Source organism: Lissotriton vulgaris, chromosome 12, assembly GCF_964263255.1.
Source record: "Lissotriton vulgaris chromosome 12, aLisVul1.2, whole genome shotgun sequence".
In the NCBI taxonomy this organism is placed as follows: domain Eukaryota; kingdom Metazoa; phylum Chordata; class Amphibia; order Caudata; family Salamandridae; genus Lissotriton; species Lissotriton vulgaris.
Genome location: NC_141700.1, coordinates 114,036,757 through 114,058,815, shown reverse-complemented (window position 1 = coordinate 114,058,815; position 22,059 = coordinate 114,036,757). Strand labels below are relative to the sequence as shown.

Sequence of the window (22,059 nt, the reverse complement as noted above, 5' to 3'; positions counted from 1 at the left end):
TATCCCACATATTTATCCTCCTTGGATTTAGAATAGTTGTAGTCTCAAATTAAACCCGAGTACAGAGTGGCTCTACTGACTGATGGGATTTATCTGTGCATGGCATGGCTGAGGCATTTGTATCTGAATGACTAAAATCAGAAGGCAAAGATTCAGAGTAGGTCTGTAGGACGCAGGCCCTGTGTATGGTATACACGAGGTGTTTATACAGTGTGCAGAGTCCAGAAATTCCCCAGACGTGTACAGGGCTCAATATAAAAGTGCTCCTTTAGTGATATTGTGGGCTAGCAGCCTTAGGCCTAACTCAGAGGAGTATAAGACATTTATTGCACAACATCGACCAATAAGGGACACACGACTCAAAAAGGAGATCCACATCAATTTTATAAAAATAAGCTTTGTTTAAGTTTGATTTTAAGACCCTGATCTTCGCAATAAGTTAGGTATGCTTTACAGGAAAAATACTCAAGAAAAGTCGACAGCCAAAGCAATTTTTAAAGAGTTCAATGTTATCCTCTGGAGGAAAACAATAATGTAGTTACACAGGTAAGTATCAGACTTACAGTTCTAGTCCTCTGGACCAAAGGTCAGCAAGGGGCAAGGGTCTGGTGAGTAACAAAACCGCATTACCAGCAGCACAGGTGCGGACGGCTGCAGAGGTCAAAATCGGAGAACGACCCAATGCTGTCCAAAAAAGACTTAGGGTGCCTGGATCCACACTGCTTGCAGGTAAGTAGATTGGTAGCAGGAGCCAAGATTTGGGGATTAGAGCAAGCACAGAGGGGGCCGCAAAGCAGCACAAAACATACACCACCAGCAGCACAGAGACAGCCGGGTGCAGGGTGCAAATACAGCGTCGGGCACCCAATGTGATTCAACTGAGAACTTGCTTCAGACAAACAGGCTGCAGACATCGCACCAGAGGTTGCAGGAGGGAGACCAATGACAGCAGAGGTAAGTAGAGATGTAGAGGTCGTAGGGGCACCATCGGATCAGCTCACCAAGGCCCAGGGGCCTCCGGTGCCTGGGTGCCTTCAAACGTCAGAGTCTTCTTACCAGAGCTGGTCGCAGTCAGGGGAGCCTCTAGATTCAGACAACATGCGTTGTCATGGAGTCCAGGAGGGGTCATCCAGTGCTGGACTTGAGGTCAGGATCGCTGGGGAACCGGTTCTGGGTCGTGGTCCACCTGGACAGTGGCCTGAGGTGTTGGGTGCAGAGTGGGCAGGACTGACTGGTCTGGCAGGCACCGGAGTCCTTTGTGTGGTTTTCTTTGTTGACAGAGCTGCTAATTATCTGGAGTTCTGGACTTTCCTAGAGACAGACAGTCCTCACAGGGTTAATGGGATGTCGCTGACTGCTGGACCGGTTCTTTTTGTGCAGTATTTTCAAGGGCTGGAGACAGGCCGGTAGGCCTGGTAGTCTTCTGCAAAGCGCCTTTATCGCCTTTTATTTTTCTTTAGTTGGCAGGAACTAGTTTCCAGGTCTGGAGGAGCCACCTAAATACTACATTTAGTGGCATTTTAGGGGAGTAGCAGGTAGGGCCAATAGGCACCGTACCTGGGATGACTACACCCTCAATTATGCCACCCTACAGTGGTAGGGGGCACAGCCCTAGCCCTGATTGGAGGGGGTCTTCTCATCTTCAAGATGGCAGGGACTGAAATATGTGCTTCACCTCGCTTCTCCCACTTAGAGGTGCAGTTGGCAGAGGTGGCCACACCTTTTCTTCGGTTTTTCCACCGGTTTTCCCGCTCAAAGTGGTGGTGTAAACCAGGGGCTGCCATCTGCTGCTAGCAGCAGAGGCTCGGGGAGTCATTACGAAGGAAGCAGGCCTTTGAAGTTTCCCTCTCGAGCACTGTGCCCAGCCTTGGGGAGGACATGTGACACCTCCGCTCAGGATGTGCATTATTTCTGCTCCCAGAGAGCAGAGGCTCTCGATCCAGGGGTCCAGAAACATGTCTGACCACACCAGGGTTGGTAGGTTTTCAGGGGCACCTCCGAGTTGCCCTCAGAGTACATGGCATAATAAATCCCACACTGGCATCAGTGTGGATTTATTGAGAGGGGAAATTTGGTACCAAACACTCCTCAGTTCAGGGTCACCATAATGGTGCTGGGGAACTCTAGATTCCAGCATGTGTACTCTCTATAGCTTTCCTGGCACTTAAAATATCCAAGAATTGAATTTGATATTGTAGGGGCACATCTGCTCATGCAGATATGCCCTCCTCACCTGTGGCATGGTGCACTCTGCCTTATGGCAGTAAGGCCTGCTATAGGGGTGACTTCCCTATACCAAACACATTGCTAGTTGGCTGGCACACAGGCAGTGTGCCATGTCGACTTGGTCATTTTGTCTGCAAAGGGCACCTACCAACCAGGTCCCTTGTGCCAGAGCTTCTTCCCTAAAACTATTCACAATTAGTTCTTTAGACCGCTGTAAATCCCTAGTAAATGGTACCTGGGTACCTAGGGCATTGGGACTGAAGAGGGTTCCCTAGGGACCCCTCACCTAGCCATGCAGACTACCACTGCAGCATGCATTGCCTGGTGCAGACAAAACTACAAGTAGACATGCCACACTGCCTCTGTGCCTTGCCAAGTAGCACTACCTAAGGTATAGGTATGTCACCCCTCTAGCAGCTCATACAGCCCTAAGGCAGGGTGCACTATATCCCAGGTGTGGGCATATCTGCATGAACAGATATGCTGCTACAATATTTAAGTCCATTCTTAGATATTATAAGTGCCAGTGAAGCCACAGATAATACATGGGCTGGAAACTCGCCAACTTGAGTTCCCCAGCACAATGATGGCTTTTCTGAACACAGGAGTGTTTGGTACCAAACTGCTCCTCAATAAACCAATACTAAAGCCAGTGTGGGATTTATTGAAACATGTACTCAGAGGTGCTCCCTGAAAACCTACCAACCCTGGTTTAGCCACAGACTGGCTTTTGGCAGCCTGCCACCACGAGACATGTTTCTGGGCCCCTGGGTCGAGAGCCTCTGCTCCGCAGGACCAGAAACAAAGCTCATCCTGGGCGGAGGTGTCACACCTCCTCCCCCAGTAAGGGTACAGTGCTCGAGAGGAAAGCTTCAAAGGCCTGCCGCCTTTTTAAAGCAACCCCCAGCCTCTGCCACTAGCAGCAGATGACAGCCCCAGATTTTTACCCCCACTTTGGGCAGGAAAACCTAGGAAGAATAGGAGGTGTGCCCACCTCTGCCAACTCAAACCCTTGAAGATGGGGGGACTTCTCCAATTATGGCTAGGAGCATACCCACTCCCACAGGAGGGTGGCATAATTGAGGGTGTTGTCACTCCAGCACAGGTAAGGTGCCCATTGGCCATGGCCAGACAATCCCTAGAAAAGCCCTTAAATTTAGTATTTAGGTGGCTCGCCCAGACCCTGAAAGTAGTTCCAGCCGACGTAAAAAGAAAACAGAAGATCCTGTGCAGAAGAGGACTTAAGACACCAACCAGCCTGTCTGCAGCTCTTGAAAATCCTGTGAAAAAAAATACCTGTCCAGCAGTCGGAGGCCTCCAAAAACCCTCGGAGGACGGCCTGCCTCTGAAGACCAGAGCTCCTGAGGACAGTGGCTATGTCCTCAAAGAAACCACCACCAAGGTCTCTAGAGCCCTCCGGATCCACAATCCATGACCACTTTGCACCAGACGTCTCGAGCCCGTGTCCAGGTGGCCCACCGGTCCAGAAAAGGTCCCCCCAGCCATGTCAAGCTTTGGCTGACCCCATGGTGATGCCTGAAGTGTGAATCTAAAGGTTCTCCTCGACTGCGACCGGCAAGAACAATCTGACATCAAAGGACACCCCTGCACCCGAAGCCCCTGGGCCTTGGGGACCTCGACCGAAGTACCCATGATCCTCAACATCTTAACTTACCTCTACTATTGCTGGTTCCCTTCATTCGACACCTGCAGCCCATTTACCCAACCGAGTTTCTCCATCAAAAAGCATTGGGCACCCAATGCTGCATTTGCATCCTGCACCTGAAAGCCCCTGTGCCGCAGGTGGTGTATGTTTATGCTGCCTTGTGCCCCCCCCCCCCCCCCCCCCCCGGTGCCTGCTCTAAACCCCGAAGCGTGGCTGCTGCAACCGATCTACCTACTTGCAAGCAGAATGGCTTCAAGCACCTCCAGTCTCCATTGAAACGCGTTGAGCCCATCTTCAAATTTAACCTCTGCACCCAGCTGCCTGTCTCGCTTGTGGTGCAGATTTTGTGCTTACCTGAACCTTGCCCTTTGGTGATCTCAAACAATGAAGACTGGAACTGTAAGTTGGGTACTTACCTGTGAAACCGCATTGTTGTTTTCCTCCCTAGGATAACACTGAACTGTTTGAAAATTGCACTGTCTACTTTTAAAAGACTAGGTATTTTTCCTGAAAAATGTACTTTCCTTTTTGCGAAGATCTTGGTCTTAAATAAAACTCAACCAAAGCTTATTTTAATAAAATTGCTGTGGATCTCCTTTTTAAGTTGTGTGTCAGTTATTGGTCAAATGTGTGTGCAATCAATATCTTACACTCCTGTTTTAGCCCAAGGCTGCTTGCCCACACTACCACTGATAGAGCACTTTGGGTTTACATTGAGCCTTGTACACTTCTGGGGGAATCTCTGGACTCTGTGCACAGTATAACCACCTTGTGGTATACCATACACAGTACCAGTTTCCTACAAAGGGAAACACCAGTACTACTGTACCTGGATCTTGTAGGGAAAGTGTCCTTACCTCCACTGAAATACAACATGGTGCCTCCTATTGACAGAGTAAATACGAGGATAATTTCTGAAAATGGCACATTGTAGAAGTGCCATTAATAGTCGAGAAAACAACAGAACTTGGCCTTGGATGATTGGTAATTGTGGCAATTTGGGAGCTTGCGCCGTCAATTTGTTAAAATAAGTGAAAGCATGGTACGGATAAGATTTTTCCAGCCTTGTGTCTATTTCACTTTGTTTATTGCCATACATATAAAGTGTCATCTTGCTATAGAGTGAAGGCAAAAGTGTTCTTACTTACCAAAGTTGGCAGCCCGGCTGGCCAAGGTGGGGTAAGCAGAAGCAGAAGACGTTGATCCCTGCGTAGACATGGAGCTGAAGGCAGCAGCATTTGTTTGAAAAGCCCCCATAGTGAATGAGGGATTCTGCGTCTTTGCTACTTGTGGTGCCACCTGCCAGGATCAAATCAGAGCAATGAGGAATTTAAAAACAAATTCATTCAGTTCCTGTGAATGCAGTTGCTCAACACCCCGGACAGATTTACTGACGAGTATTTAACAAAGGAAGCCCGAACCACAAGGCAAACTAAAACCAAGGTCTTTAGCTAGGAGCTTTAACACAGATTTACAGAAAGCCAGGACCAATTTAAAGTTTCTGGTAATTCAAAGGAAATTAGATGAAATGCCTTTCTTCTGCAGCCTTTAAACTCTAAGCCAAACTTAATCAGGTTCAACAAAGTAAATTTACTGTGGTGTGTATGGAAACACCATATTACAGGAGCTGCCCAACTCTAGTTCTAAACCTCACAACTCTCACTGCTTAGAAGCGCTAAGTAGTGTTCAGAACGTATATGAAATAATCTTCCACTAGGACTCATTTGCTTAATAAGCCATCACTGCTGACAACCCTTAGGGAATGTGCAATGGACAATACGGTGTGAACTGTGTGGATATCTGGCAGATTATTATTATAAACATAATTTAAGTATGTGAGGGAAGACTTAATGCATAGAATTTCTAAAACAAATTTTTTTTTAAACAATGTTCCATGGCTAAAACAGGACCTTTTCACAAAAGCCTCTTTGGAACAAACTGTTGGTCATTTAACCCCTTCACTGCGGCGGCTATTCCGCCGCAGCGCTAAGGGGGCGGGGGGCAGCGGCGCTGGTGACGGAACCAGCCGCGGTCACGCTGTGCTCATGACGGAGCGTTTCCGTCACGGCCTGCCCGCTTAATGGAACGCTCAGCGCAGGCGCGGAATCCGCGCAGCGCAGGTGTGCAGAGCGGGCCGTGACGGAACCGCTCCGTCATCAGCACAGCACGACCGCGGCTGATGACGGAGCGGTACGGTCACCAGCAGGGGAGGGGTTAATAAACTCACAATGGATTAGGAGTACGTAGCTTCAGTAAAAAGGTGCTAATATAGATATTTTGACAGGTTGTGGTTTGGTGATGGAAAGTTGTGTTCTCTAGTATTGGGGTGTCTTTCATAGATTCACATGCTTGAATATTCCCCGTTGTCGAAGTGGGAGTCCCACAGTAAATAAAATAGCAATAAAAGCAAATATCATATGTATACCAAAAACATGATTACATACATTCTAAAACCATAAATACTCATAAGTACCATAGGTTAGCATTAGCACATAGAGCTACATTAGAAGAAAGGAAAGGCACTTCCATAGCCTATCCATGTCGTTATGATAGTCCAAACTACAGCCAATTAGGCACAAGCACCCTCTGGAACCTTCTCCTCAGAGGCTCAGCAGGTTGTTGTCTTCTTGGAAGAAGTCTTTGCTAGTCCCAATAGGTGACTCCTCCCTTGGACAATACTGCGCATGGGCATCGGCTCCATCCTCAGATTGTTTTTCGCCATGATGGGAAATGATGGAGTCAGTAGAAGTAAAGAAAAGAAGTATGACCATGCGTGTGCATCTAAGTAAGATGAAAACTGGAACGGATACAAGTCCCGGGGAGGCGGGAGGGCGTGTACTAATCTGCAGCTCTACATGCCAAGAACAGATGCATACTGGTAAGTAGCATTTTCCGCTCGAGGCATTTGAGCTACAGATAGTATACTGTGCATCGATCCCCTCTAGCGGTGGTCACCTGTATCCGTTGCAGTAGTTTGAAAGAGAGTTCTAAGGACAGCTTGGCCTACTGCAGCTTGCTGCTTGGCTTGTACATCAACACAATAGTGTTTAGTGAAGGTGTGTGGTGTAGACCATGCTGCTGCCTTGCATATGTCTTCTAGTGGTATATTTCCTAAGAAAGCCATAGAGGCTCCTATTTTGCGAGTGGAGTGCGCTCTAGGAGAAACGGTTAGTGTACGTTTAGCTTTTATATAGCATATTTGTATACACTTTAAAATCCACCGTGCAATCCCGCCTTTGGAGATGGGGTTGCCTTTGTGCGGAGGACAGAAAGCAACAAACAGTTGTTTCGTTTTTCGAAATGATTTGGATCTGTCGGTATAGTAGAGTAGAGCTCTTTTAACATCTAGGGTGTGTAAAGCCCTTTCTGCTACTGAGTCTGGGTTTGGGAAAAACACAGGTAGCTCGACAGACTGATTGAGGTGAAAAGGAGTGACGACTTTTGGGAGAAATGTTGTATTAGGTCGAAGAACCACTTTGTTAGGATGTATTTGAAAAAATGGTTCTTGTGTAGTGAAAGCTTGTATTTCGCTTACTCTTCTGAGAGAGGTGATAGCAACAAGGAAAGCAATTTTCCATGTTAGGAATTGCAGCTCTCATCAATGTAGGGGCTCGAAAGGGGGTCCCATAAGTCTGGTAAGGACAAGATTTAGGTTCCACACAGGAGAAGGAGGCATCCTGGGTGGGATTATCCTTTTTAAGCTTTCCATAAATGCTTTAATCGCGGGAACTCTGAAGAGAGACAGATGTTGTCTGTTCTGTAAATAAGATGACATTGCTGCAAGGTGCAGGCGTATGGAAGAATATGCCAAATAAGACCTTTGTAGATGTAGAAGGTAACAAATGATATTCTGGATGGAAGCATCCAGGGGGTCAATTTGATTATTTGTGCAATAAATTGCGAATCTTTTCCATTTAGCAGGGTAAGACGCTCTGGTAGTGGGTTTCCTGGCTTCTTTAATAATGGCCATACAGTCTGGTGGTAGGTTTAAGTAACCAAACTCTAGGACTTCAGGAGCCAGATCGCTAGATTCAGTTTGTGCGGGTCTGGGTGCCTGATTTCGCCATGGTTCTGTGTTAACAGAGATGGAGTGAGCCGCAGTTTTTGGTGTGGAACTAGAGAAAGTTCCAACCGCGTGGTGAACCACGGTTGGCGTACCCACATGGGAGCTACAATGATTAGTTTGAGAGACTGTTTCTGAGCTTGCTCACCACTAAGGGAATTAGTGGGAGAGGAGGAAAAGCGTACGCAAATCTGCCTGACCAGTTCATCCATATTGCATTGCCTTCAGACCGTGGGTGTGGAAACCTGGAGGCGAAGGCTGGGCATTTTGCATTTTTGTGGGTGGCAAACAGGTCTATGTGTGGATGACCCTACTGTTGGAAGAATGGCTGAAGAACTTGTGGATGCAATATTCATTCGTGAATCTGTTGTGACTGCCGACTCAACAGATCTGCTATCTGATTGTGAACTCCTGGAAGGTGTTCCGCTAACAGATGTATGTTTTGAGGAATGGCCCATCTTCAAATGTCTTGTGCGAGCTGGGACAGTTGCAGAGAGTGTGTCCCCCCCTGTTTTTGAATGTAGTACATGGCGGTCATATTGTCCGTGAAGTTGGAAGGACTTGAGTGCTAGAAATATTGCTCGCATCTCGAGATGGTGGATATGGAATAGACGCTGTTGAGCCGTCCATTGGCCCGAGTGGTATGTTGTAGGAGATGGGCTCCCCATCCTGTGAGGGATGCGTCTGTTGTGAGCACTACTTGTGGAACTGGCTCTAGGAACGGCCGCCCCTTTGTCAGGTTTTTGGTGTTCCACCACAGCAGAGAGCGATGTGTGAGGCTGTCCACCAACACCAGGTCTGTTAATTGACCGTGAGCTTGGTTCCACTGTCGTGCTAGACACTCTTGTAACGAACGCATTTGCAATCTTGCGTGTGGAACTATGAAGATGCAAGATGCCATCATGCCTATGAGTTTCATGAACACTCTGGCTGGGAGAGATTGTTGGTGTTGAAAAACAGCAACTAGGTTTTGAATGCTCTGTATCCTGGCTGGACTGGGATAAGCTAGAGCTGTAGACGTGTCTATTGTAGCCCCTAGATACTGGTGTACATGCAAAGGCTCTAGGTGCGACTTGGTGTAGTTTACCGTAAACCCTAAGTCGTGCAACGTTTGGATCGTCTGATGAGTGTGTGTAACGCACTGACTGGCTGATTTGGCTTTTATGAGCCAATCGTCTAGATAAGGGAAGACATGGATCTTTTGTCTTCGCACATGTGCTGCTACGACTGCTAAGCACTTCGTGAATACTCTTGGTACCGTTGTCACTCCAAATGGAAGGACCGTTAACTGATAGTGCTGGCCTTCCAGTACAAACCTAAGGTATTTCCTGTGAGCAGGATGTATAGGGATGTGAAAGTAAGAATCTTTCAGATCTAGTGTAGCAAGGAAGTCTCCCTGTTGCAGCAATGGAAGCACTCGTTACAGAGTGATCATATGAAAATGATCTGATTGTATGTAATGGTTGAGGGGCCTGAGGTCTAGAATTGGTCTCCTTTTTGGGTATTAGAAAGTACAGCGAGTAAACCCCTGTTCCTCGTTCCTGTAAAGGAACTATCTAAATCGCAACCTTCTGTAGAAGGGATAGAACCTCTTGCTGGAGCAGAGCTAGATGATCGGTAGACATTGGACGCTGTCTGGGAGGTATGTGTGGAGGGGTAGCTGTAGGTTCTAGGCAGTAGCCATGTTGGATAATCTGTCTTACCCACTTGTCTGTTGTAATGGAGTTCCAGACAGGCAGGAACTGTGTTAGTCTGCCCCCTACAGGAGTGGAATGCTGCGGGGGGAGCGTAGGGAAGTCATTGCTTAGGGGTGGAAGAGGCTCGAGTGTTGTTATTACCTCTACCTCTGCCCTTGGTATTATTGCCTCTGTATCCTCCTCTATAGTAATTCTTGGTAGAGGAGGTTTGTGTCTTGAAAGACGTGTTAGTGTCTGTTCCAGTTTGTTTGGAGCCGCCTCTATAAAAGGAGCGACGAAAAGAGCCTCGAGCTGGGGTAGACTGTAGGGCCCCCATAGACTTGACATGGTCCGTATCTTTTTTCTAGGGTAGTGTCTACCTCCGGACCAAAAAACTGGTTTTGTTTAAAAGGCTGGTTCAAAATGGTGGTTTGTACTTCCTGTTTGAACCCTGAAATACGTAGCCATGCAGGTTTCCTAAGAACGACACTGGTATTAACAGCCCTAGATGCTGTGTCTGCAGCATCAGGTGCGCATTTGATGGAAGCGTTAGATATTAACTTGCCTTCCTGTATGAGGTCAGTAGCTTGATCTTTGTACTGATCTGGGAGGTGTTCAAGCAATTTCTCCAATTGATCGTAGTGAGCCCTATCATAGTGAGAGAGGAGGGCTTGTGTATTAGCTATGCGCCATATATTGGAAGCCTGCGCAGCTATTCTCTTGCCCGACGCGTCAATCTTGGATTCTTTGTCAGGCGGGGGTGCTTCATCAGAGGTCTGAGAATTGGCCCATTTACGTGCGTTGGACACCACTAATGAGTTTAGTGGTAGGTGTCCTTTAATATAGACTGGGTCTGAGGGTGCAGGTCTATATTTCTTTTCAATTCTAGGGTTTTAAATTCTGGTACGGACAGGATCTTTAAATACCTCATTAGCATGCTTAATCACCCCTTTGATCATGGGAAGAATTTGAGCGGATCTCTGAGACTGCTCAAAAGTATCTAAGAGAAAATCTTCCTCAATGGCCTCAGAATGCATGGGGACACCATGGTATGTAGCAGCTCTGTTGATCAGCTGGCCAAACCGAATAGTATCCTCAGGAGGAGAAGGTTTAGATGGGTATGAGTGTGCCTCAGGGACATCAGGGTCAATTGCAGGGTATGGAAAATGTAAATGTATTTGAGCTTATATAGCGCACAGCTACCCGCAGTGGGTTTCCCGGCGCTTGCTTAGGGAACCAGTCCTGGTATTCCCCTGTGAGATAACCCCGGCAGGGTATCCACAAGGTGAAAGCCAGGCATCCCGCCGCGAGGGGCCATTGTGGAGATTAAGCAAGCTATTGCCCAGAGTCGCAGAGTGTGAACCCGTGAGTCGAGAAGGCACCAGAGCGAGAATTATCGAGTCCGTGGAATTTTTTGGCCCAAGACCCGCCGAGGCGGGGAATTGAACCCTGGTCCAGGGCCGATCTCAGCTTCTGGGTCTGCCGTCTCTAACCCCTGAGCCACACTTCCCCACCCAGAAGCAGGTTTGGTGTATGGGAAAGTCCATGTGCCCTCAACTCCATGGTATGCAGTGTCTCCTTCCCCGTCCCCTCCACCTAAATCATATTCATCATCATTCTGTGGTGAATGTGGTGACAATGGCGATTGTATAGGAGAGTTTTGAGGTGAAATATAGGGGGGTGGGGGAACGGGAGAAGGAGGAGAGACAGGAAAGGAAAAGTGCAGAGGAGAGGTTGCAAAGTCCTTTCTAGCAGGAACCACAGGTGTAGGTGGTGTAGCTGCAGGTCTCTTCTTGAGTGGTGTGGCACCAACATGACCGGTTTTCGGGTCGATGAAGATCTTTTTCTGTTGAGGATCTGGTCGAAAAAGGTCCTTGAAGCGCAACCTTCTTCGGCGCTGATTTTTTCGGTGCCGTCGTAGGTTGTCGAGTGTCTTCAGCCTTAGGAGGTATTAGAGGGTTTTATGGCTTAAATTCTGGTGCCAAAGGTGTCGTTTTCGGTTTGGAAGGCATGTTTGTGGGCTCGGAGGCCTCAGAATCAGGCTGTGTGGTTTTCAGCACCGTGTGCGGCTTCAGAGCCGGTGCGGCTTCGGAGCCGGTGCGTCTTTTGGTTTTGGTTTTGGGACGAAACAGGTTTCGGTGTCAGCACTTCTTTCGGTGTCGGAGCCGAAGGGTGTTTTGGCTTCAGTGTCTACTTGTTCGGTGATGAGGCACCGGAAGGCACACTTTGTTTCGGAGCCGAGGGAAGACTCTTGGTCGGTGTCGAGGCACCGGAAGGCGTGGAAGATTTCTTCGGAGTTGAGCCGGAAGGCGGGACTTTCAAAGTAGATGATCGGTCTCGACTGGGCCCAGCGGGCGGAGTGCTGACTTTTGCCTTCTGTTTAGGCGTATGTGTGGCAGGGGCAGTAGTACTCACACGCTGACCCGACGGAATGGAGTCATCTGCCTCGGAGACGATCAGGAGATCCGGTGAGTCTTCTTCGGGAACGAGTGGAGCCTCGTCGTCGAAGATGTCTTCTGGTGCTGGGGCAGATCTCCTCATCTCGTGTCGACAGGCCCTCCGGTCTCGGATGGTTTTCTTCGAGCAGAAGGACGCACAGGCTGTGCAGGTCGACTCGTTGTGGTCCGGCGACAGGCAAAGGTTACAGACCTTGTGGTGGTCGCTATGTGGAAACTTAGCTTGACATTTCGGGCATTTTCAGAACGGAGTCCTTTCCATAAGGTGTAGGCCGCACGGCGTCGATAGGCCCAAAGGCCCACTTCGATGACCGGAATGGCAACTTTGGCGTCGAAATGTGCCGCAGTCTATGTCGAATTGCAAAAACAACAAGTGATGGACCGAATGTGGATCAATGTCACACATTCCCCCAGTCAAAAGATCTGGGCCCAAATCCATCGTTTTTTTGCACTCCACACCACCCTGGGTTAGACAATGGCGATATGCAAATCAGCTCTGACCCTGTTGCCCCATGGGAACAGTCCAGTCCGAACTACAAAAGCCATGTCCTTCCCAGAACGGAATCAAGCATCCGAGGACCGGACCGGTTTCGAGGTAACACCTCTCATCAGCCCGGCTAGCTTCACTCCAAGTGGTGTGGAGTGCCTGGGACCCACGTCTGGGCATCCCCAGCGCACTTAGGGCGGCAATTGCAAAAACAACAAGTGATGGACCGAATGTGGATCAATGTCACACATTCCCCCAGTCAAAAGATCTGGGCCCAAATCCATCGTTTTTTTGCACTCCACACCACCCTGGGTTAGACAATGGCGATATGCAAATCAGCTCTGACCCTGTTGCCCCATGGGAACAGTCCAGTCCGAACTACAAAAGCCATGTCCTTCCCAGAACGGAATCAAGCATCCATTGATCCACATTCGGTCCATCACCTGTTTTGTTTGCAATTGCCGCCATAAGTGCGCTGGGGATGCCCAGACGTGGGTCCCAGGCACTCCACACCACTGGAGTCAAGCTAGCCGGGCTGATGAAAGGTGTTACCTCGAAACCGGTCCGGTCCTCGGATGCTTGATTCCGTTCTGGGAAGGACATGGCTTTTGTAGTTCGGACTGGACTGTTCCCTTGGGGCACAGGGTCAGAGCTGATTTGCATATCGCCATTGTCTAACCCAGGGTGGTGTGGAGTGCAAAAAAACGATGGATTTGGCCCCAGATCTTTGGACTGGGATGAATGTTTGACATTGATCCACATTCGGTCCACCACCTGTTTTGTTTGTAATTGCCGCCATAAGTGCGCTGGGGATGCCCAGACGTGGGTCCCAGGCACTCCACACCACTGGAGTCAAGCTAGCCGGGCTGATGAGAGGTGTTACCTCGAAACCGGTCCGGTCCTCGGATGCTTGATTCCGTTCTGGGAAGGACATGGCTTTTGTAGTTCGGACTGGACTGTTCCCATGGGGCACAGGGTCAGAGCTGATTTGCATATCGCCATTGTCTAACCCAGGGTGGTGTGGAGTGCAAAAAAACGATGGATTTGGCCCCAGATCTTTGGACTGGGATGAATGTGTGACATTGATCCACATTCGGTCCATCACCTGTTTTGTTAGCAGTCTATGTCGAAGGCAGGTAGTGGTTGCTTTATGAAGTTCTGCTCGTCGAAGTTGTAGAAAAACGGTTTCTGGCCGGAGCGGAGAAACTTTCATTCGAACCCAGTGGCGGAAAAAAACAATCTGAGGATGGAGCCGATGCCCATGCGCAGTGTTGTCCAACGGAGGAGTCACCTATTGGGACTAGCAAAGACTTCTTCCAAGAAGACGACATCCTGCAATCATCCGAGCTCAACACCAGGTGGCGTTCTAATGCACAGAGTACTATCTGCAGTTCATATGCCTCGAACATATATTTTTAGGTAATCAAACCCAGATCTCACAGGCCACGAAGATAACGTGTACTGTTGCTAATGCTTCAAGAAAAGATACCCACCTGTGCTGTGAAGGTCGGGCGAGTCCCAGAGCTCCAGTTGGTCCCGGTCACCTGTGTTGGATTAGCATGGCGAGAAATCTGCGCCAACATCTGTCCTGCTGATGGCTGCTGAATAATATTCCCAGGTGGCACCATGCCAGCGCCACTTCTGAAAAAGCAGAGCACGTTATTTTTAATAGTGTAATGCACTGACAGCAATTTTGATAAAAGCAAGAATCTTGCCAAACTCGAATGTGTTTTACGTGGAAAGGTTATAGAGCTTATATTAAGCTCTGACTGGTCTATTGAAATGAAACAAATTATTTGGTGTGTAGGGAAACAAAGGCTGCATGCATGGCTGCCCTATTTTCCAGTCCCATACAGGGAGCTGGTTGTAGGTTTACTGCAGGTTCAGCAGTTTATAAAAGTTATATAAATGTAATACAAATTTCCCACAAAGTATTTCTTCTGTTGAATCATATATTCCAGAAAACACATATGACAGATCCCTGTGCTTAACTTAACCAAGAGTCTGGAAACTACATAACAATCTTTGATTAGTTCTTTAGCCTGTAGACAGGAATTTGAAAGAATCTGCTTCCCAGCTCTACTTTTGTTTCTTTTTGATTACCATGAACTCACACAGTTCGTCTCTATCTAAACGTAAAGATTCCCAAGCTAGAGAAAATCAAGTTACTCCCTTGTAGGTTATACTGACATATTTTAGTAATTTGCATATGTTCTTAATGCTCATGTAAAACTGAAAACTCTCAGCAAAGACTCCATGATCATTTGATGACCCCGACCATGAGGCTTTTCTTCAAAGGACCAAAAAGCTTGTTTTCTCCCAGCGACCCCCTGCCGTGCTGACTTAATTACTTCAGCCCTCTCCATCATTAAGGAACCCGAGAGTTACAAGTTAATCATAATCTCAAAAAAGGTAACCCAAAATTATGGATAAAATAGTGACGTTCGAAATTGTATAGTTATGGTTTCACTTGCACTTGTAGTTGAAAAGCCATTTTATTGAGTTGCCTAGAACTGTGTTACAATTGGAAGGAACTGCACAACATTTGTACTCTCTAGCTTATCCTGCCAAGGCCCAGTCATGACATTTTCTGTTTGGTCCAGGGTGGAAGTTTTTTTTAAAAGGGGCGAGGATGGCTGGAGTGGATCAAAGAGGGTACATTTTTCCACTTTGGCTACCATAGAAAATTTTGCTCGCCGCTACAGCAAAAAATGCTGAACAGATTTACTCCAAACTTCATTTGATTGTAGAACTTAACTCAGAAAGAGTACTCGGTATAATTCGGTCAAGTCGTTTTTGAGGTACTAGCATTTTAAGAAGGTTCTGGTTCAGCTTCACTCGAATATTCACGGATAAGACTTTTGTATTTCTGTGAAGTTTAAAATGGTGATGTGCAAACTCACATTTCTTTCAAGCACATTTGAATTTTTCAAGGAATATGATGGCCAAAGGGATCCAAAAACTTTGACCTGTCTTGAAAATCATACTTCATCAAAAAAAAAAAAATCACTATTTTATTATTGTGGGAAAAGATAAATCCACAGCTAAACGCAAGTGCCAGACTCAAATAATTGATCAATGGACAGTTTGAAAAATAGGAATACAAAAGGCAATGCTCAAGTGAATGCAGCACTAAATTAAAATTAAAAAAAACTGTTAAAAACAGTTGCATCTCAGTTGTGTTCAGTGTACCGGACCGAATAAAAGCCACAAAATTTGCCAGCTTTGGTACACAATGCAGACCATAGCTCACGCTGCCCACCATGCTCTGAGCAATGCTCTGATAATGTCATTTGGGAAAAAAAAGCTGCTTAGCACCACCAAAAAATGGAGGTTTGTGTAAGTTTTGCTGTGCGGTGCGTTCTGCAATAGGAGAATTTCAGCTCTTAAGTATTTGTTTGCTGGATCATAACAAACCGATTTGCATTTCTAATGTAAGGCTGGAAGCTCTGTTAAGCACCATTCTCTTTACTACTCTAGCAGAGTAGTAAAGAAAAAAACCCATTGCCAAAGCCAATAGGTCTTGCCTTTGAGAACTATTGGCTCTGCCACTGCATTCATATAATGCAGTACATAGAACGGTCTTAAATTAGTTTTAGCCACTCTGCAAAGCTGCTGTATGCCAGGGTTACAAACCATCGCCAAAGCAAATAGTTCCCATAGACGCATCCTATTGGCTTTGTCAATGCTCGTTTTTCTTCACTATGCTGCTATAGTAGTAAAAAGAGCCATGCATAACAGAGCTTATCCAGTATTAGGGTATCCAGTATAAGGGCATCTTTCATAGATTCACATGCCTGAATCATTCCCCGTTGCCGAGGCGGGAGTCCCACGGTATATAAAAAAGCAGTGCCAAAAGTAAATTACAGTAGTAGGCCCTATGAGAAGGCATGAGGCCTAGATTGTAGTAGCCTATCTACCTCATTATGCTATAGAAACCAAAGTCTTTGCACCGCACTTCGTGTGGAAGGGAGTCTCCCTGAGTCTTGACTCAGTTTTCTTCATCAAAGCTTCAGGATATCTGACAAGAAGACCTGGTTTAGACCTTGTAGAAAATGCGAGAAAAAAAGGGTACATGTTAAGGACCAACATGAGGACTGCATTTATTGCCTTTATCCTAAATATGAGGCAAAAAATTGCAAGATCTGCCGCACCTTCCCTTCTAAAACTTTAAGGGATGGGAAGCCGGAGTACTTTTGTGGCTAAAATCCTCTTCTACGGATGATGATGACAGAGCCTCTACCTCCAGTAAGAGAGTGAGATCTCAAGGAGGATAATTCAAGTGAGGGGCGAAAACATGTTAAAACCACCCACTCCACTTCAGGCTCTTCACAGAGATCTCCATCTAATATCTCTGAAGCCTCAGCCACCAAGGAATCTACTAAGAAAACCGTGAGTAAGAGCTCTTCTGTCTCCTCACCTGTGACTACCATTTCTACTTCGACATCTACGATCTGCACTACAGCCATCACTTCTCCTATCCTGTCCAAAAGAATCTGTATTGTGGCTAAAAGAACCCTCGTCAACGATTAGTCGACGACAGCCTTGACGACGAAGAAGCACTCGTCGACGAAGCCCCCGTCGACGAAGTCCTCTATGGTACCGTCGACTACCGTCTCGTCGACTAAGAAGCAAGGTCCATCGACGTTGAGCCTGTTGACGTTGAGCCTGTCGACGTCGAGTCAGTCGACGGCGAATCCTTCGTTGTCGACCCCGTCGACAAAGAACATATCGACGACGACGGACACCGTTATCATCGGTGGCATCAAGACAAAAAGATACTGCTTTATCTAAGCCTTTAGCTGTGAAACAGGTTTTTTTCTACCCCGCTTTCTTCAAAGACCTTTCAATTAGTATCATACCAGAGACAGCAAGAATCTAACATTTCGCCACTTTTGTCCGCTCATCTCCTAGAGACTTATGCTGATGACGAAGAGGAACGTTTTGAGGATGATGACAGTGAGGGAGCTTTTGGAATAGGTCACCATCCCTCAGAGTTAAATATTAAATGCCAGGAGGATGATTAAGAAGAGGATGCTTATTCCGGGCATTATTATCAGGAGGACATTGTAGTCCCTCATCATATAGAATACCGGAGGAGGTCTCAAGTTTCGGAGGCCAGTCTTTACCACCAAGCCTCATCCAAGATTTACAGGCTATGCTGGCAGATTATAAACAACGTTTTCCACCTCAACAGGTGGTGGCCCCAGCCCAACCTGCTCTCCAAGTTTCTCAACCTGAAGTTCTACCGCCCAGGTCTCCGGTCACGGAAACTCCACAACCTGCCTTGACTACGCAGACCCCAGACACTTCTTCGGATGAGGAAGTAGAGGAAGGAGAGTTACCTAATATTCCACCGTTGGATCCGTGGGAGGACTACGTTATTCCCATGCCGTCTCCACCAACTCCACTGCCTTCAGACTCACCGCCTGAAGACATAGGTGGTTTCCATAATCTCATGCAGCGAGCTGCAACTAGATTTCAGTTGCCGGTGACAGTGGAGCAGACAGAATGTTTCTTCCATGATTTTAAAGAAGAAACTAGGAAGGTGTCAAGAGCCATTCCTATTATAGATTATATCTGGAAAGAAGCTGTCAAGGTGATGAAAAATCCTGCTTCAGTTCCAGCAGTGTTGCCAAGGATAGATAAGGAATATTGCGCTCCTCTCGCTAGTCCTGCATGCCTCATTGGACACCCGCGGCCGGATTCTGTCATTTCGCAGGCCGAGCAGCAAAGATCTAAAAACCCAGCCACCCCTATCACTACACCACCGGATAAGGAGGGGCGTCGTTTGGACCTTATTGGTAAGAAATTTTCCACCATGGCTGCTGCCTCGATCAGAGCTGCAAATTCTTTAGCGATTATAGGGCGCTATGATCGCCAAATGTGGTCCGAGATAGCTGGTTTGATTAATCAAATCCCAAAGGATAAAAGACAGGAGGCACGCAAGATCGTAACGGAGGGGGAACGTGCAGCGGCAGAAACCATCGACTGCGCTTTGGACATTGCTAATACGAACTTTAGACAGCTGGCAGGAGCTGCAGTTCTCAGACGATAGAGCTGGCTAAAGGCTACCACCTTAAGGCCCGAAGTCCAACTTAAGATCCTGGACATGGCTTATGATGGAGTCTCTATTTGGGAAGCACATCGACGAGGATCTCCAGGCAATCAAGACGGATACTGACACTGCAATATCCCTAGGTTCTTTGCAGTAAAAGAGAGGATCGTTTAGAGGTGCTAGAGGACGTGGATACTCCTCTAGAGGAAACTACTACCAGCAAGGCAGACAATATCAGCCTCAGTACCGGCAAAGTTCGTCTTTTCATCGACAGCCTGGAACCGCTAGTTTCCCTCGCCAAGGTGGACGAAAGCGCACAAACAATCAAGGGCGAGACACTCATAGAAAACAGTGAGATCAGCCGGACGCCAACCTTATTTCCTTCCCTCATTGTGGGCGTGAAGATATCTGCCTTTCAAGAACAGTGGCAGTGGATTACATCCGATCAGTTGGTACTGGACTTAGTACAACATGGCACACCCTGGAGTTTGTCAGCAAACCACCAATAACTCCGCCCAGGGGTCCCCTCCCACTCGTCTTCACTTATTGTTCAAGGAAGTTCATTCGATGTTCCTCAAGAACGCTATAGAAAAAGTTCCAGTACATCAGAGGCAGACAGGCTTCTATTCCTGTTTTTTCCTCATAAAAAAGAAATCAGGGGAATGGTGACCGATCCTAGACCTGCGCAAACTCAACAAATATCTCAAGAAGCAGGGTTTCTGCATGGTCACTATAGGAAGGTGGATACCTGACTATGGTTACCCCAGATTTGTTTCCTAGTGTTTAGCTGGTTTTCGACGTAGTTGGCCTGGGATCCTGCTAATCAGGGCCCCAGGCTATCTGCTCTCTCTTTAAAATGGACTCCATGTACCCTAGGTACATCTCCAATTAGATACTGGATCACCTTATGAGCCCCTGTACAGTGTACTATAGGTACCCAGGGCATAGGTCCATCCAAGGTCTACCAGGGGCTGCAGCATGTATTATGCCACCAAGATTGACACAACTGGCTGATCACTCAGCTGGGGCAAGGTGGTGTAATCACCCCTTGCTTAGATATAGTATACCTATATCTAACCTTATATCTAGACATATATACACCTATAAGTCAGTCCTATGGCAGGCCTGAACAATCTTGGAGGCAGAGTGCTTGGTTTTATGTGAGATGATGCTCTAGCATGAGCAGAGTCTGTCTGCAGCTATCGGAACCATTTCCTTTAGCTGTTCTAGGATATTGCCATACCACATACTCTTAAGTGCATTCTAATCCTCGCGGTTAGATGCTAACTATGGTTTGGCTTTATCAAAACATGTCGAGTAAGGTGTCATACGATTTGGAATACTACCCCCTCGCCAGTTCTGGCGACTGGGGTAGCATTCCACCCTTCTAGAGGGAGAAGACATGTTGTTCCTACTATTCCCGGTTAAAGTTAACCAGAGCCTCAGCATCACAAAATGGATGCTGCTGCCACAGACACAAGTCTGACCTCCTGCTGCTGGGAGTCCTTCCAGCGAGGGAGGCTTGGACAATAGGTTTCCTGCCTTGGGAGGTGCTGGCACCACCCCAGACAGGACTTTGTGTATTGGGACAGGGAGGGCTGAAAGGATTGAGACACTGCCTGGGGCACACAGGCTGTCCCATGCATAGTCCAGTTCAAACCGGTGCTGGGGCTTCCCTGCCCCAGCTCTGGCGCGAAACTGGACAAGGGGAAAGGAGTGTAACCACCCCCTTCCCTGATCCCACCCATAGGAGAGACCTAGCAGGTAATCCAGGCCCTAAGATTCGTATATAGGTAGGAGCTGAGTCTAGAGACTTTAGATTATCCTGACTGAAACACTGAAACGAAACTCTGGACCTTCATCACTCTACTTTGGAAGAAGACGACTGAAGAATCTCCCTTGTGGTCAAGGAGTGACCACCCTGTACAAGCAGGCACCATCCAGCGATCGACGACTTGCTTTGCCGCTGCCTTCCGCCGGAGCCCGAGCCCAGAGACTGACAAGAACCGGATTCCCAGACAGCCAACAACCCGATCCACAGTCCCTGCAAAGCTGAGAACCATGGAGGCGACGAGAGACATGGGACGTGGGACCGGCCATCTTGATAAGTCTGCGACCTGCTAACTGCGCAGCCCCCGAGGCCCCCTCGAAGATGTGCATTGGGGATTGAGAAGCCCCAGCCCCGAGCAGCATCTGCACCGAAGATCAGCCCTGCACACTCCACGAGTTCTGCGTGGGGCCCTTTTGCATTTTCCTGCTCGAAGCGTCTGCCCGGTCACTTGCCCGTTGGCTAGTGGCCATCTTGGCGACGATCTCGTGAAACTTCACGACTGGTATGGTTGCTCCAGACTGGCCCTTGCTTCCCTCAAAAGCAGCAGCCCCTCAGACCTTGCTGGTCTGAGTAAGAAGCCTACATCGACTCCTGCGTGGGTTGCCTTTGCCAAGGCTTGTTGGTCCCTATCTTGAAGCCGACACCGCCGACAGCGAGAGCCTTCGTGGGACAGTCCGTGCCTCCATCCTGGTCGTTGTCTACCCCTTCTGGTCCACGTGGCTGCAGAGACAAGCTTTCCATCAGCACCTGATTGCAACGCAACATCACCTGGTTCCATCCTGGTCACTGGCTAGTGACCCAGACTCTGTCCCCTCTGCTTTCAGGTACTCTTCATCTTCGATCCACCCTTGGATCCACCCGGACTCTCCTCTGCTGGCCGCCTGCAGCATCTTTACTCCAAGGCTCCATAGATCTTCACGACGAAACCCGACACACCTTTGGACCTATGCACCCGCTTCCTGTGCGTTCGGTAACGAGAGTACTACGGTGCTCCTGTAAAGGTTTACATCCCTAGTGTCCTAGTTTCTAGTGGATAAGTTCTTGTCCAGTCTGAAGACTCCCAAATCTTTAACTTTATAACTTTTACGCACCCATTGACTTCTATGTGTGAACGCGTGTGCCTTTAGACACTGCACACGCATCCCGTGGGGCTCCTGCTCCCTAACCAGTGTTAGATCAGTGTAGCCCCAGCGATTGCCAAGGCCCAATACCTTACCATTGTTCGTGACGTGGTACTTATACCATTTCTTAGTATATGGTTTAGCAGGCCACCCCGGCCTATCCATATTTGTGCAACTTTTGTATGTTATATTAAGTTCCTTGTTTTGCGCTTGCGCTTCTGTGCTCCTAAAGAGTTCAGGGGTTTGTTTTGTGTGGTGTCCTTTCATTTGGTATTAAAGGGATTGCATATGGTAAAACAGCTGGCTTCACATGCCCTCTTGAGTTTAGCCTAAGACTGCTTTGTCCATGCTACCCCTAGGATATAGCTGGTCTATAAGGTTGACTTTACAACCATCACTATAAGGGTTGTTTGGACTGGTGCAAGGTGCTCACTAGAATAGTGATCATCATATACCAGGCCAACTTCTCACAGTC

The 22,059-nt window shown here is 47.7% G+C and overlaps 1 protein-coding gene across 1 annotated transcript in view; it reads right to left on the bottom strand.

Annotated features, from left to right (window-relative positions):
- ARNT (aryl hydrocarbon receptor nuclear translocator) overlaps nucleotides 1-22,059 on the bottom strand; it is a 173,475-nt gene that overhangs the window by 38,504 nt on the left and 112,912 nt on the right. The window contains exons 18-19 of the mRNA XM_086947454.1: nucleotides 14,068-14,215; nucleotides 5,041-5,191 (exon numbers count right to left, since the gene is read on the bottom strand). Of these exons, the coding sequence (XP_086803580.1) occupies nucleotides 5,041-5,191; nucleotides 14,068-14,215 (299 nt within the window). The remainder of the gene's footprint in view (nucleotides 1-5,040; nucleotides 5,192-14,067; nucleotides 14,216-22,059) is intronic.